This window comes from Varanus komodoensis, unplaced genomic scaffold (assembly GCF_004798865.1).
Source record: "Varanus komodoensis strain SLA01 unplaced genomic scaffold, ASM479886v1 scaffold14_3, whole genome shotgun sequence".
NCBI classification, from domain to species: Eukaryota; Metazoa; Chordata; class Lepidosauria; order Squamata; family Varanidae; genus Varanus; species Varanus komodoensis.
Genome location: NW_025335439.1, coordinates 121,331 through 135,402, shown reverse-complemented (window position 1 = coordinate 135,402; position 14,072 = coordinate 121,331). Strand labels below are relative to the sequence as shown.

At 42.0% G+C, this 14,072-nt stretch overlaps 1 protein-coding gene across 3 annotated transcripts; it reads right to left on the bottom strand.

Annotated features, from left to right (window-relative positions):
• Positions 1-1,172: 1,172 nt before the first annotated feature.
• Positions 1,173-12,755, bottom strand: LOC123020609 (serpin B10-like). Of its 3 annotated transcripts, XM_044424531.1 has the most exons (9): positions 12,681-12,745; positions 12,019-12,089; positions 9,337-9,513; positions 8,581-8,625; positions 7,592-7,729; positions 6,651-6,759; positions 4,704-4,846; positions 3,674-3,841; positions 1,173-1,920 (listed from the first exon to the last, which is right to left on the bottom strand). In XM_044424531.1, the coding sequence occupies exons 3-9, from the start codon at positions 9,502-9,504 to the stop codon at positions 1,522-1,524; spliced, it is 1,170 nt and encodes a 389-aa protein (XP_044280466.1). In that variant the 5' UTR covers positions 9,505-9,513; positions 12,019-12,089; positions 12,681-12,745; the 3' UTR covers positions 1,173-1,521. The 3 variants fall into 3 exon arrangements, with proteins under 3 accessions (XP_044280466.1, XP_044280467.1, XP_044280468.1); XM_044424532.1 differs by lacking the exon at positions 12,019-12,089 and having other exon boundaries at positions 12,681-12,755; XM_044424533.1 differs by lacking the exons at positions 12,019-12,089; positions 12,681-12,745 and adding an exon at positions 9,605-9,622.
• Positions 12,756-14,072: the final 1,317 nt, after the last annotated feature.

Below are 14,072 nucleotides of genomic sequence, written 5' to 3'. Positions count from 1 at the left end.
TTAAAAGTTGGACATGTGTGTGTGTGTTTTGAGGAGTTTCATTTCCACCAAGTGTGTGCAGATTTGAATGTCCATACCAAGGGGAAGGAAATGAAGCTGTGGCCTTCCTTGCTTCCCTTTCTCTTCGCAAAGCAGGGACCTTTGCTTTGCTGAGAAAGGGGAGACGGCTGAGTCTTGGTTTCTTGGCAAATGTAGATTTCATTTCAAGGAACTGCAGAAACAGCATCGGCCCATCCTTGAAGAGTATACTTACACTATTGTCCTGTTAATTTATATTTCCTAAATAAAAGGGTTTTAAGTCATCCTGTAAGGCTGCATTGTTGTGTTCCAGTGGGATAGCCCGAAGTCAGTAATACAGGAGATGGTGCAGCATCTCTGTAATTCAGTTATTCTTCACAGCCAGACATGACAGTGGTAGACACGGGTTTCCACAAAGTGGAAAGAAAGAAGAATCTTTCTTAAACAATGAAGAGGAAAAGACCCTGAACCATCTCTGCTCCATTACTTTATCTCCCTGTAGGCAGTAAAGGAGAAAGGGATCGGGAATAATCTGGCAGAAGTGTGTTAGTATCCCCCTTTTAATTGAACCCATATGCCACTGTACTTCCCACGAAAGTCATCTTGGTGATGGAGATTCTTCTCACTCACTATTTGTGAGCTCACTAACAAGCAGCTTGATCAAATCAGATTGTTCACAGGCTGAGATCCTTGCCCACTTACTTAAAAGTTAGTGGGCACAGGATCTCAACCTTAAACATAGAATGGAGTGAGGTGTGTAAAGAAATAATTTGATATTATTGCCTGGCTGGCAGGCACATGAGAAATATAACAGGAAAAAAATGCAATGAGAAACCGAATCGCATATAGTCTTCCTGGTTCTACTCAACCCAATCTTATGCATGTTTATGCAGAAGTATTCTCCTGGGTTCCTTGTGATTTACTCTTGGATAAGTATGTGTAACATTGTGTCATTAATCACAAATCTTTGTACCCTTCTTTCTCTTGAAAATTCAGTGGGGATAGAGATACCAGGAAAGGATGGGGATGGGGAATGAAACAGAAAGTTACTACAACAGCATCAGTAAAATACTTTAAAATACCATAAGTAGGGGTGTTGCCAAGTGGACTGCATCCAGTGTAGAGACTTAAGAATGTGAATGTGAAAAGCATCATTTTGGAATGGTGGAAGCATAATTAAAGAAACCTTTACTGCTTTAAAATAAACATGTTTCAGGCTGGGCTTATTGATGATAAAGGAAAGCATTAAAAGATTGTTCTACACACTTTCTTGTCATGAAGAAATAGAACTAAGATACCTTTCACTGAGGAGGTAGAAAAGCTGAAGCATACTAGTAAGCTTAAAACGCATGTATCCTAGATTTGATGCTCATAACATTTTCAGACTGCTCCTAAGCATTTTTTACTGAGATATTCATCTAATAAAGCTTGGTTGGACTTCCATCCAGGTAAGTGCATTTGAGACGGTTGTTGTGGATGAAACTGTAGAAGTTATGGGATGCTCTAGGGAGAACAGAATCTGCCAAAGAAGAGGATGTATTTTGTTTTGTTATGCCTGATAAAGAAGAGAAAGGGATGGTCTGCATCTATTTTTATGGGCTGGCGTCTAACTACAACTACAACTCCAGTGGAACCTGTAGCCTCAGTACCCTCCTCATTGATTTCCACAAAAGCCTTGTGATAGATCTCTGACACATACAAGCCCTTGTTCTTCGACATTCCCGTGAAGTCAGCTAGAGAATCATCAAAGGCATCTGTCATTCCCAGGCTGACTAGGGTGGACCTGAGGTCATACTTCTCTTCCAGTTTGATTCTAGGTAAGTGAACCTCCACTTCTTCTTGCTTCATCCTTTCTGGATTGGTCCATGTTGATAATCTCTCATAGGTCAGTTCTTCTTCCAGCTGTAGTTAGATAACAAAGCAAGTTAGCTAGATCTAAGTTTTAATAGAGGGGAAGCAGAGTGATCAGCCTGCCTGGAGAAGGCTATCCTCCAAAAGCAGTGACTGAATAAGGAGGATATTAGTCAGGGAACTGACCAAAGGCCAGTGGTAACTCTAAAGGAGGTGGGTAGACCAACAGCAGGGATGGGAGCTATTGGCTATTCCTTGAGGCAGCCATCACAAAGCTGAGCTTTACGGAAGAGTGGCAAGAAGAAAACCATTGCTGAACCATACTAAACCCTGTGTAGGGTTTACAAAAAGGCATGTGGGTGAGATGGCAAATGTGGAAAAAGTTCCTCTAGTCTGGATGAAAGTTGGACTTTTTGATCTTGCTGCAAAAGGTATGCATGGTGCAAAGCAAACAATGCTCATGTCCTGGCAAACGCCGTCCGCCATGGTGAAACGCTGTGTCAGCAACATGTTGTGGGGCTGGAAAACTGGTCAGGATTGAGGGCAAGATGGAGGGCACAAAATCCAGACCAATTCTAGAGGAAAGCCTGTTTCAGTCTGCAAGGGACCTGAGATAGGGCAGAGATAGCCTGTAGCTCTAAACACACCGCCAAAATGATACCAAGGTAGTTCAAAACCAAAACCTTGAATGCCCCAGAATGTTCCAGACTGCAATCCAACTGAGTTAACAGTTGGTTAAAAGTTGCTGTTCACCTGTAGTTGCTATCCAAGCGGACAGGAAGAATGAACAAACAGCAGGGTGATGAAAGAGGAAGGCATGTGTATGAAAGGAGAACCAATGACATGGAGTGAAAAGGGAGTCTGAACTGCCTAAGGAAGGCCTTTTATTTTTTGCCCAGAATATTTCAGAAAAGCAGCTTTCCTTCCTTGGGGGCTGCAATGAATATACAAACATATAGCATTTATTTGGTGCTACTCCCAATCATCTAAAAACAAAGAGCTATACAATTATGCAGATTCTGTGGATTGTGCCTTTCTTTATAAAGCTAATTGCTAAAATACTTAAATATTATAATCAATATAGTAGTGCTTATATTGAAGTTCAGTTTGGATTAAGATCATTTTAATTTATTTTAAGATGTTAATCCAAAAAGAACTTCAACTGTTGCTGCTGAAGAGCTTCTACCAAGTATTGAGACAGGGTGTGTGTGTGAATACTTATGCAAGCAGTAAATTCCACTTCGTTATTCTTCACTTTTGTGCTACAAAAAAATATTTCATACCTTGACCGTACTGTATATTTTGTGTCTGTCAAGTGGTAACAATGCCAATTCCATTAGTCGCTCGCTCGCTCGCGCTCTCTCTCTCTCTCTCTCTCTCTCTCTCTCTCTCTCTCTCTTTGTGTGTGTGTGTGTGTGTGTGTGTGTGAGAGAGAGAGAGAGAGAGAGAGAGAGAATGCTTTTGCAAGGCACAGTGTAACAGATTGCAAATACACATTTTATAGCAGTTTTCTCTAGCAGTCACTTCTAGTATAGTCCTACAAATGTTTGAACAGATGTAATTCAATTACTCTTCTAAGACTGTTATGTTAAATTCTCTTTCCCAACCTTATTTCCCATGATAGAACATTACTGAATATGTATGAAAAATGAAATTGTCAGAGTATCATACTTGCTTATGGCTTATTGGGCTCCCAGTCAAATGGGAAAGCAAAGACTGCAGTTGATTCATTTTCCTCTGGTTATATTAATGGAATAAAATGTCTTCTAACAACCTCCTAGAAATCTGAAATGAATTTTGTTACCAGTTTCAAGCCAGTAGAGTCATCCATGATGTCTTCTGGAAGCAAGATGAACATGCTGAGTTCATTGTTCACATATGGGAGCTCGAGAATATGGACTTTCAGGGTGTCAACGTAGAAAATTGGAAATTTATCCTTGAGAAACATCATTTGCACTGGCTTTGATTGACTCTGGAATCATGTTTTTAAAAGACACATTATTCCTTTTCCAACTGAGATGATCCCACTATTTAGGCTTGGCAAAAGAAGACCATATAAAAGTTTTACTTGTTGAAGCTATGTATATGGACTTTCTCTTTCAACCACTCCTATGTGTGGAAGAATAAGGGGCCAAGGCTTGCACATCGCTCAGGTGTGACCTCCAGGGTCTGTGATGAGAAAGTGAGCAAGGTAGGAACTGCAGCCTGTTCCAAATATGTACAATTGGACATGCGGTTGTCTATTAAGTCAGAGAGAGCTAGTAGGAGTGTAGATTGGTTAAATTAAAGCAAGCTGAGCAGTGTTGTTTAGAATAACAACACTGTTATATTATTAGAAGTTTATTAGAAGCCGATTTTCATCTCTTTTATGGTTTAATCCCATTTCCTTCCTTTTATTTACTTTCCTTCGGGATACTTGCATTTACAATATTATTATGAAGAACTTCCTAAGCCACTCTGGGTTCCTTGCAAGGGGAAACAAGGTAGCATATAAATGTAATAATAGGTTCACTTCTTTATTAAAGGTGCATCACAAATATGAGTGCTAACTAAGATGAACTTTGCTCTGCCAAATTAAAGCAGAAGTTGTTGCAATAGCTGTTTGACAAATAAAAGATCAGCTTTGCAAGAGATCAGCTCCCAACCAAGATCAAGAAGAACAAAAACAGAACCACCAACGTCTTAAATCTCCCGCTTAACAATACTTAGGGGTTTTCCTTCCGACATGCCTTTTGACATTATGTATAGGCTCATTAATAATTTCTACAATGAATTGTTAGTGAAATAGGTTGATGTCAAAGAAAGGCACAATGAAAAGCAAATTATGCACATACCTTACTCAATCTGAAAAGCTTCTCAGCAGTGTTTTCTTTCTGAAAACTTTTTTTCCACTTTCCTTTGAAGTAAATGGCATTTATTACAACCAATATAGTATTGTAGTCCAACGAACCTTGAGGCAATAGGTCCTTGATTTTATCTTTTGGAAAAAAGAAGACTGTTATTAATATATTTGAAGACTGATAGTCCACTGGAGGAGTACAACTAATCTATGGTGTTATAAAGAACAGCCTCTACTTATATCATTGGCCATCGAGCCTAAGACCCTCCCTGGACTAGGAGAGGCTCTCCAGGGCTCCTTTTGAATTGAAGATGCCATGCCGTCCCTCCACAGGCTTTGACCTGGTGCTCCAGACGCTAGAAGGGGAAAGTGTTTTCTGGCACTTGCTTGTTCCAAAGCCATCCATTAACCAACTAATTTACCTCTGTGACCAGCACTTGGGACTGTAAAAAGAGGACACATCTAGTGGACAAATTATTAAGCTGCTACATGGAGACACAAAAAAGTCCATATGAATTTCTAAACCTTCATAGATATGGACAGTGCTTTGTACCCAAAGGACCATCCCTTGCACATTCTCAAAACAGCAAAACACACTCCTGGTTCACTCCTTCATTTTTTTCAGGCCAGCTTATTGCGATTTCAGACCACGGTCAGGTTTATTAACTGCATATAAGCCACACTGTGAACCCATGGCTTGTTATTGGAATGTTCAGGGTGACAGGCTGTCAGGAGGGCTTGTCTTGACATCCATATCCAGGACCATGGCTTGTGCATGGCTTGTTGGAAAGAGCTACAGAGCAAGAATGGTAAAGAACTTGGTTGCTCCTAATAATCTCATTAATAATATGTTATCTTTGTTATGTTTTGAAATGACACTACTCAATTCACTCCTGTACTCTGATGCTCCTCTAGAAAGCAGCATTTTTGCCTACCTTCAGGAAGATTTGCATATTTTTTTTTTACCCATCCTTTGGAAGAGTTATGTAAATTCATCTTGTAAAAAAATTGGGAGGAGATTTACACAAGTTAGTGAAAGCACAGTAATTTCTGCACTTTAGAGAATTTGTGCAAACCTACCCAAAAGTTGGGAAAGCAAAGTAAATAGGTGAAAGGGCTTCTGAAGGGGGCAGGGGAAGGAAATCCTGTTTGATAAACTCTACTCATTTGCACTCATTAGCAGGGTAGGCTGCTAAAGATGTGCCTCAAAGGCCTATGGGGTAAGTGCTGGGAGCAGGAGGTTGGACCAAGGGGGAAACAAGCCACTGCAAGCTGAGACACCTGGCTGTCCATTGGGAGTAAAGTGGCTTAGCAACTGAAATAACTAACCCACCACAAATCTCAAGGCAGATCAGTAAAATTAAGTGGAAAATTCTGCAAACCTCAGGGCAAAGCAATACAGCCAAGGGAAAAACTATACACATTTCCTAGCAGTGGACATTCACTCCCATTGCACTTGTGCAGGACCATTTAAGAATTGCAAAAACGCTCAGGCTGATTGTTAGGCGGGAGCAGAGGGCATGGAGAAGGAATGAGGGAAGATGTCACTGGCACTAGCCGTGATTGTAGAGAACACCAAACAGTTCTCTGGCTATTCCTGTGAACTCAATGAACTCGGCCTGGTGGGGCCTGATGTTGGCTTCCTGGTGGCTTCCCAGCAACAAGCCACCAACAGCAAGCTGACCTACGGTGACAGCCTGGTTCACAGAACTTGGGTTGTCATGTCATCTGCACTAAAGCATGTCTGATTTGACCCTCAGCAGTCTGACCTAGGGATTCAACACTGGTTTTGACAGTGGGGCAGGCCTGGTCCTGAAGGAAAAAATGATTGATTTGTTGGACAAGGGAAAGTTGATTGGGTGGTCCAAGACCCACAGCAGTTTTAAGAGGTCTGCAGAAAATATACAGTTTGAATCTGAAACAGCTGAATGCATTAGCTTACTCTCTGTTTGTCCTTGGACCCAAGAGTTGATCTCACGTCTTACTTGTTCACTAAAATCAACTGGCTGCAGCTCTGCATGATAGTATTTCTTAGTAAGCTGCAGATATTCCTGAATGGAAGATGCAAGGGCAAGGTTATATGCATACACACGCATGCACGCACACAAACATGCTCATAAACAAAGAATAATATAGGAAGATCCTGCAAAGTGCTTCTGGGGTGCAGGGAGCAGGCATGCCTGACAGTGTAGGCTAGTGGGACAACTTCTTGGAGCTGATCACAGAACCTGGAGAAAGTGGAGCTTCCCATTGTGTAAGCGACACACAGGTTGGGATTCTTGCTTTTGCCCATGCACAGTGCAATTTCATTGTTAATGTATTAATTCTTTTACAAAATTCAAAATATAGCTCAACTAGCTTAGGGCACGGTTCTTTCTATGCTGGCTACCAAGGGTCAGCGCTGGGTGCCGGATCTCCAACTCCTCTCTCTAAGGTTGGTGTGTGGAGGGGGAATGCCCAGCATCCTGTGGCACTGTAGACAGCATTAATGTTTTTAACAATCTATAAATAGTATGAATTATGATAGCTTTTGTGAAATACTCTCGAGAGCTTTTGTAAATGTGCTAAGGATGCAAACCACAAATTTCAGAGATTTGAGCAACTGTATCTAGGGGTGGACAAATTCTGGCCCTCCACTTCAGTCCAAGGCAGTGTAGCCAGTGGCAAGGTATGATGGAAATTGGGAATTGTGATCCATGATGGGAATTGTGATCCAACAACATATGAAGGGCCAACATCCTCCAACTCAGCATTACTCTTTGCAACAGTTTCACTTTTGTTTAGTATTAATTACTTAATTATACGCTTCTTGGAGGTAAGGCCTATAGTCATACTAAAAATAGCTTTCATACTAAGCATTACAACTTTGTACACTCTACTTACATCAATGAAGTTGAATGTTTTCTTTCCATAGAGTCTGTTTGCAGTTTTCAGCGTGTAGGCGCTCGTGGGTTGGTTGATTTCAGTAATCAGTTCCTGGAATGCACTGTGGATGCTTTCCCCTCCAGCAAGATGTCCTTCCTTGACAGGGAAACACCATTGCACAGGAAAATCTCAGCTGCCTCTGTGTGGGTGTGCATGTGTGCGCATGTGCAAGTGTGTTTGTTTGCATGCATATATATAGATTCAAGCCATTATTAGCATTAGCAATGTTAATAGAGGAAAAAATAGAAAAATTGCAAAACAAATAGTTTCTTTCCATGGCACACTGGAAAGCATGGGTTTAATTTAGGACAGGGGTTCTCAGGCATGCTGCACCATACGGATCAATACCCCTGTTGAACAGGCAAGAAAGGGAGGGTACAGGGGCTGCCCACATGCCACCCTCCTTGGTATACCTGCTTGAGTCATTGGGCTGCCATTTGGCTAGTCCTGAGAGACAGAGGCAGTCCAGGAGGTTCTTTGCAACAGCTGATCAAATACAGCAATGAAATAATAGTGCAGGAGAAGAATTCCAAATGCTTCAAGATAAGCAGCAGCCCACAAATGCCTAGCATTTAAAAATTAATTTTATTGTAAATTTGAAAAATTCAAAACAAATAAAAAAAGCATTGCAGAGTTTGTTTTTACATTAGATTTAAATGAATCTATTATAATGAATGCATGTATATTAGGTACTCCCGTATCCTTTATGTATAGCCAATTGCATTGTTATTGTGGGGAACAATTATGCATAGACCTCAACTAAGGCTGCCCAGATATCCATGTATTTGTCCATTTGCAAACTATGCCCAAGAGGCACCTGCTCAGCAATTGAAATGATTGTCAGTGTAATCTGTTGTATTCCTGTTTACCCCTTCTTCCCTCCCCCCCCCCCCCCCCCACCCCCCCCCCCCCCGCCGCCTTTCAGCTCTGATATGAGATTATACTACCTCTGAGGAATGTACAGTTCCTTCTGGGTTATCGAAATGAAGTAACTGTAAATAGATTTTAAAAGATAAAAACAAAATCATTATTAGTGACCCAATAATTAAAATACTTATTTAGTGTTCAAGATAATGCTTATCTAAAATGCTTACTTAGCAGATATTACTTTTACTATTGTTATTGCTACATTTATACACCACCTTTCTTCCTCTTTCAAGGAAGTGAGGGTGGTTTGCAAGGTTCTCCTCCAAGATGTATGCTATCTTGTCTTCTGTACCAAAACCTCTTACAAAAAGTGCAACTGAACTGGCTATTATAGCCGTGTTTCTGTGGGCCAGTTCATACATGCAGATTTAAAAGATGTATGTGTCACAGGTAGAAGTTGGTTTGTCCTTACAATGTGGCATTATTAGTCCTTTCCTTTCAAAAGGGTGCAGCAAATCCATATACATTGACCTTGAGTTAAGTTCCAAGAAGTAGGTAGATAAATAATTATGAAGAACATCCGTATCTATAAATATTGAATAACTCTCCACCACAAAGTTTATCTGTATGCTAAACACATAGGAAGAGCTGTGGTGGATCAGGCCAGGCTCCATCTGGTCCAGCATTCTGTTTGCACAGTGTCCCTAGCTGCTGGTAGGAAGCCCAAAGGACCTTTATGGAGGTCCTGTGCAAGCATGCATAGCATTTTCTTGCATTACACGATAACCCAGATGAAGTATTGAAATGTGTGATGATCATCATATTGAAGAACCTACCTTGCCAATCTGGCTACTGGTGTTATTTCTTGCTCCCATATAGATCATGGACAGAGCAACAGAGTTACTGAAGGAAGAAAAGAATATATTTTTCCCTGCAGATGACTGACCCAGCTTTTTGAATAGATCCATGACAAAGTTGCCAGTGGCTACGGAGATGGATTCCATTGCTCACACCTATGACAAATATGATAGGCAGGTTTATGATAATAGGCTTTTCAAATATGAAGCTTTTTTCCCTCCACTTTTGTAGTGCTTCTGCTTTCACCTTCTTTGTGGAATTAAGATTGGGGGCTGTACATGTGTCAGTTTCCTGGGGGGGGGGGGTGTTCTGTATGCAACAAAGAGGTGGCCCTGTGATATAGTAGCACTGAGCAAATACAGAGATTCACAGAATCACAGAAGAGTAGAGCTGGAAGGGGCCAGAAGGCCATCAAGTCCAACCCTCTGCTGTTGCAGGACACTAAGTTACACCATCCCATTCAGATTCTGGACTTCCTCTTTGTGACAACCTTGCATGTGCTTGATGAGTGCTATAATATCTCCCTGTTGTGTTACTCTTCAAGGAAATATCAGACTTTCTTCATTAAACACATACACACAACTTGCACATTCACACGCATGCACTATAATGCTTACAAAACTGGGAGAAGTCCAGAATGCAGGAATCATCCGCACGCAATAAATGCAGGAAGGCTTAACGTCTCTACAAGAGCAGCAGACAGTGAACGGAGTTTCTGATCTGATACTGATAACGTAGTCTCAAAATAACACTTTTAAACTGTTGACTCCTGCACACTTTGTGGGAGTGGAGAAACGCATTGTCTCATTCACAATGATTTACAGAAAGAAGTACATTTTTCACTGAAGATGCAGAGCGGACGAGGGAGTGAACTCACCAAACTCAGTTCAACACACTGCTGAGTGGATATTTTGTTGATCATGCTGCACTGGTGGGACTTAGGCATGCATAACTAGCACCAGACTCCTAACCATGCAGCCTCATAAATCCCACTGAGATTGATGGATTTGTTCTCGCACAGGTAGGCATTCAATTTTGGTTTTAATGCATGCTAAGAAGGAAGGAAACCCACCCTGGTTCTGTGGTCCTTCCTCCATAATAATCTTGTCTAGAGTTGCAGGCCCAATGAAGTGCTCTGCACTGGCAATTTGCAAAGTTACCCTTTAGCGGAAAACAACGAACAGTGCCTTGCAGATGTATCCCCCCTACCCTGCAAGTTTTCCATATTTCGTTTTGCTGCAACGTGGAGCTGAATTGTTACGACTGGATGTACACAAGATCATCAGCACTGCAAAATATTTTTATCATGGCGCTAATGTAAAGTAAGCCACAGCAACAACATTCTAGTCATGTCTACTCAGAAGTAAGCCCTCATACAACCGTTTTCAGGCATGCAAACCACAACTCAATGCAGGTTTAAATACCAGACTTCAAAAATTATTCTCCTAGCAGCACTGGGACAAGGAGGATGGGGTTTTCATCAGGGATATGCTGGGAAGAAGAGTCTTACCTGCAATCAGTAGCATGTTATGTTATATTGTGTTAGTCGCGAAGTTGTGTCCGACCCATCCCAACCCTATGGACCACATTCCACCAGGCCTTCCTGTCCTCCACTTTCCCCCAGAGTCCACCTAAGCTCATGTGGACTGCTTCAGTGACTCCATCTAGCCACCTCATCCTCTGCCGTCCCCTTCTCCTTTTGTCGTCAATTGTTCCCAGCATTAGGGTCTCCTCCATTGAGTCCTTCCTTCTCATTGCGTGGCCAAAGTATTTGAGTTTCATCTTCAGTATCTGACCTTCTAAAGAGCAGTCAGAGTTGATCTCCTCTAGGACTGACCGGTTTGATCACCTTGCAGTCCAAGGAACTCACAGGTGTCTTCTCCAGCACCACAATTCAAAGACGTCAGTTCTTCAGTGCTCAGCCTTCCTTATGGTCCAGCTTTCACAGCCATACATTGCAACTGGGAAAACCATAGCCTTGACTATGCGAACTTTTGTTGGAAGCCTGATGTCTCTGCTTTTCAGTATGCTGTCTAGATTTGCCATAGCTTTCCTCCCAAGGAGCAAGCATCTTTTAATTTCTTGGCTGCAGTCACCATCAGAAAAATAAAATCTGTCACTACCTCCATTTCTTCCCCATCTATCTGCCAGGAAGTGATAGGGCTGAATGCCATGATCTTATTTTTCTTAATGTTGAATTTCAAGCCAACTTTTGAGCTCTCCTCTTTCACCCGCATCAAGAGGCTCTTTAGTTCCCCTTCACTTTTTGCCATTAGAGTGGTATCATCAGTCTTTATCAATAGCATGAGATAAGAGCAATTAAAAGGTAATTAAGTTTGAATGCCCTTCCCTTTAACATGCAAAGGTATCTAAAGGGAAGTCTGTTTAAAGTTAAATACCTTTAAATTGTGCTTTGCTCCAATCACTGAATGGTTCCCCTGCTTGGCTCTAAGGAAAGCCCCCTCTCTGTTGTCCCAGCGCTGTGATGAGCAGGGGTTCTCCACCCGACAAAAAGTGGTAGGCACACACAACCCAGAGCTGTGATCCATGTTTGGCCTGCCAGCCCCACATGGTGCATCACTTGGCTAAGGTGACCAGTTGCAATGCAGTGTCTACGTTTTCACTTCTGTCTACGCTACCAAACTGTCTGTTATGGTTACCTGTAAAGAATGCAAGGAACAGTAGTTGTGAAGGGCACTAAAAACGACAGAACTACAGCTCTCTGGTTAACCTGTACAGAGAGAACAAACAGCTTAGATGGTGGCAATGATGAACATCCATACCTAAATGTCACTTTTGTTTATAACAAATCTTGAAGCAATTAAGGAAAATAAAGTCCCAAAAACCTGGGTGTGTGTGTGTGTGTGTGTGTGTGTGTGTGTAGATTGTTGTTGGGTGGAAGATCCATTTCCTAAGATACTGCTTTTCTTGCTTCTGCAGGTGATACAGAGATTTATAAGCTCACCTTCCTGTCACACCTAATGTATTATAATTTGCTAAATTATACCCCACCTTTCTACATATAATGTCCAAGATTTCCTGATCCTCCAGAATGCTTAGCTGCTATACCTTGACAGAAATTACAGTCCTTCCACTGTTCTCCTGTACAGTGTCATTAAATTAAATCTTTCTAGTATCAGGCACATGTAACCTTCTTTTTCTCAATAACTAGCTTTCTCATTTCTTATCAGTTTCTGTAAGCCATCCTGAGGCTTGTTGCAAAGGACAACATAGAAATGTTTTAATTAAAATTAAATTAAATTAATTAAATCAGTAAAACATGAAATATGTCAAATTATGCATTCGTGACATTTTACTGTACCTGGAGCTGCTATGATTAACAGACTTCCTCAGTCAGTTTGCTTATGTTTGTGAAGAAGAAATCCTGTAGAAATAGGCAGGAGCTGACATTTCCTCATTTTTATAACCTTTGTGTCAACATCCTGTCCACCCCCTTCTTCAACGGTCTGCGGCAAATCTAAGGGTTATTGGCTATGTTATAAAAAAGCATTTACAATTTGTATTTAACATGGTTGCAACAGAAGATAACTGTGCTAGGCCCAAGGAGAAGGCAGGTAGGTTCGTTCCTGTATTGTTCATTTGACACTTTTTATTATATCTGATTTTATTATATCAAGCAAGCATTTGACTTGTGTTTGAAGAGAGGTATGCTGTAGTTCAAAGCTGGCCTGCTGTTACCTAGTCCCCAAAATAGCATCATTGGAGTGCCCCGTAGATTGTGCCTGGAGTGCCCAACTGGTTAGCAGTTCCAAGAAATAAAACAACAACATGCAGAGACAGTGCTGGGTTTTAACTTGGCCACAAATTCTAGGCCACAATCTAGAACTTGACATGGCTATGGAAGGACCTCTTCCGTGGGCGTCTACCTGCTGCCCAATGCAATCCCCAGCCACATGTGTACCTCTGTTCCCCTAGGAGTGGTGACAGCCTACAACCCCTCAGTGGGGCTGCAGCCATGTGGCCCAATCCCCAGGTACACCTTGCCCCATTAGGGAGGGGGGGACCCACCTTGATGTGGATCCATGCCAGTGCCATGCACCTTTCTGCCTGGCCATTAACTGCCTACCAACTTACATTGCTGGGGGAAAGGCAAAGACCTTTGAAGCAAGCCAACCAGGCCTTCCCAGTCCTGCCCACCAGTGGCTGACTGAGGTCCACAATGAACCCCTGCTGAAAGTGTGGGTGGGACAGGCAAATCCACAGAGGTCAGTGGCCACGGCTCCCTGCAAGCAGCTGCTGTGTGGACTGGAGGGAGATCCTCTTGCAGCCTGCCCACACCCCAGCCAGTATGTCACACTGTTGTTGTCCTGAGGAAAGCTGCCACGGCCCCAGGCCACGCTGCAAACCAGAGTTCCTGGGACAGCTGGGGATTCGAGCTTCTATCAGTGCTTCTAGATATTTATATAGTTGGACAAAATTGTCCCAATAAATAGCTCTAATCATCACTGACTGATGTAAATCTAGAGGCTCTAATGTGGTTCCTGTGAACAGAACAGGATCCTCCTAACAGGAAAATATGGCATTTTGTTAATGAAGTTCGTCAGTGCAATGACAGCAAAGGGTTCGTGTTTTTAAAAAGGCTCAGGCTCCACTCCCTACCACAGTTTTGCTGTCATGCTTTCTGCTGAATTCATTTGCAAACTAATTACATTGTTGCACTAACTGCAGCATGAAACTGTTGGCTTATGTTAGT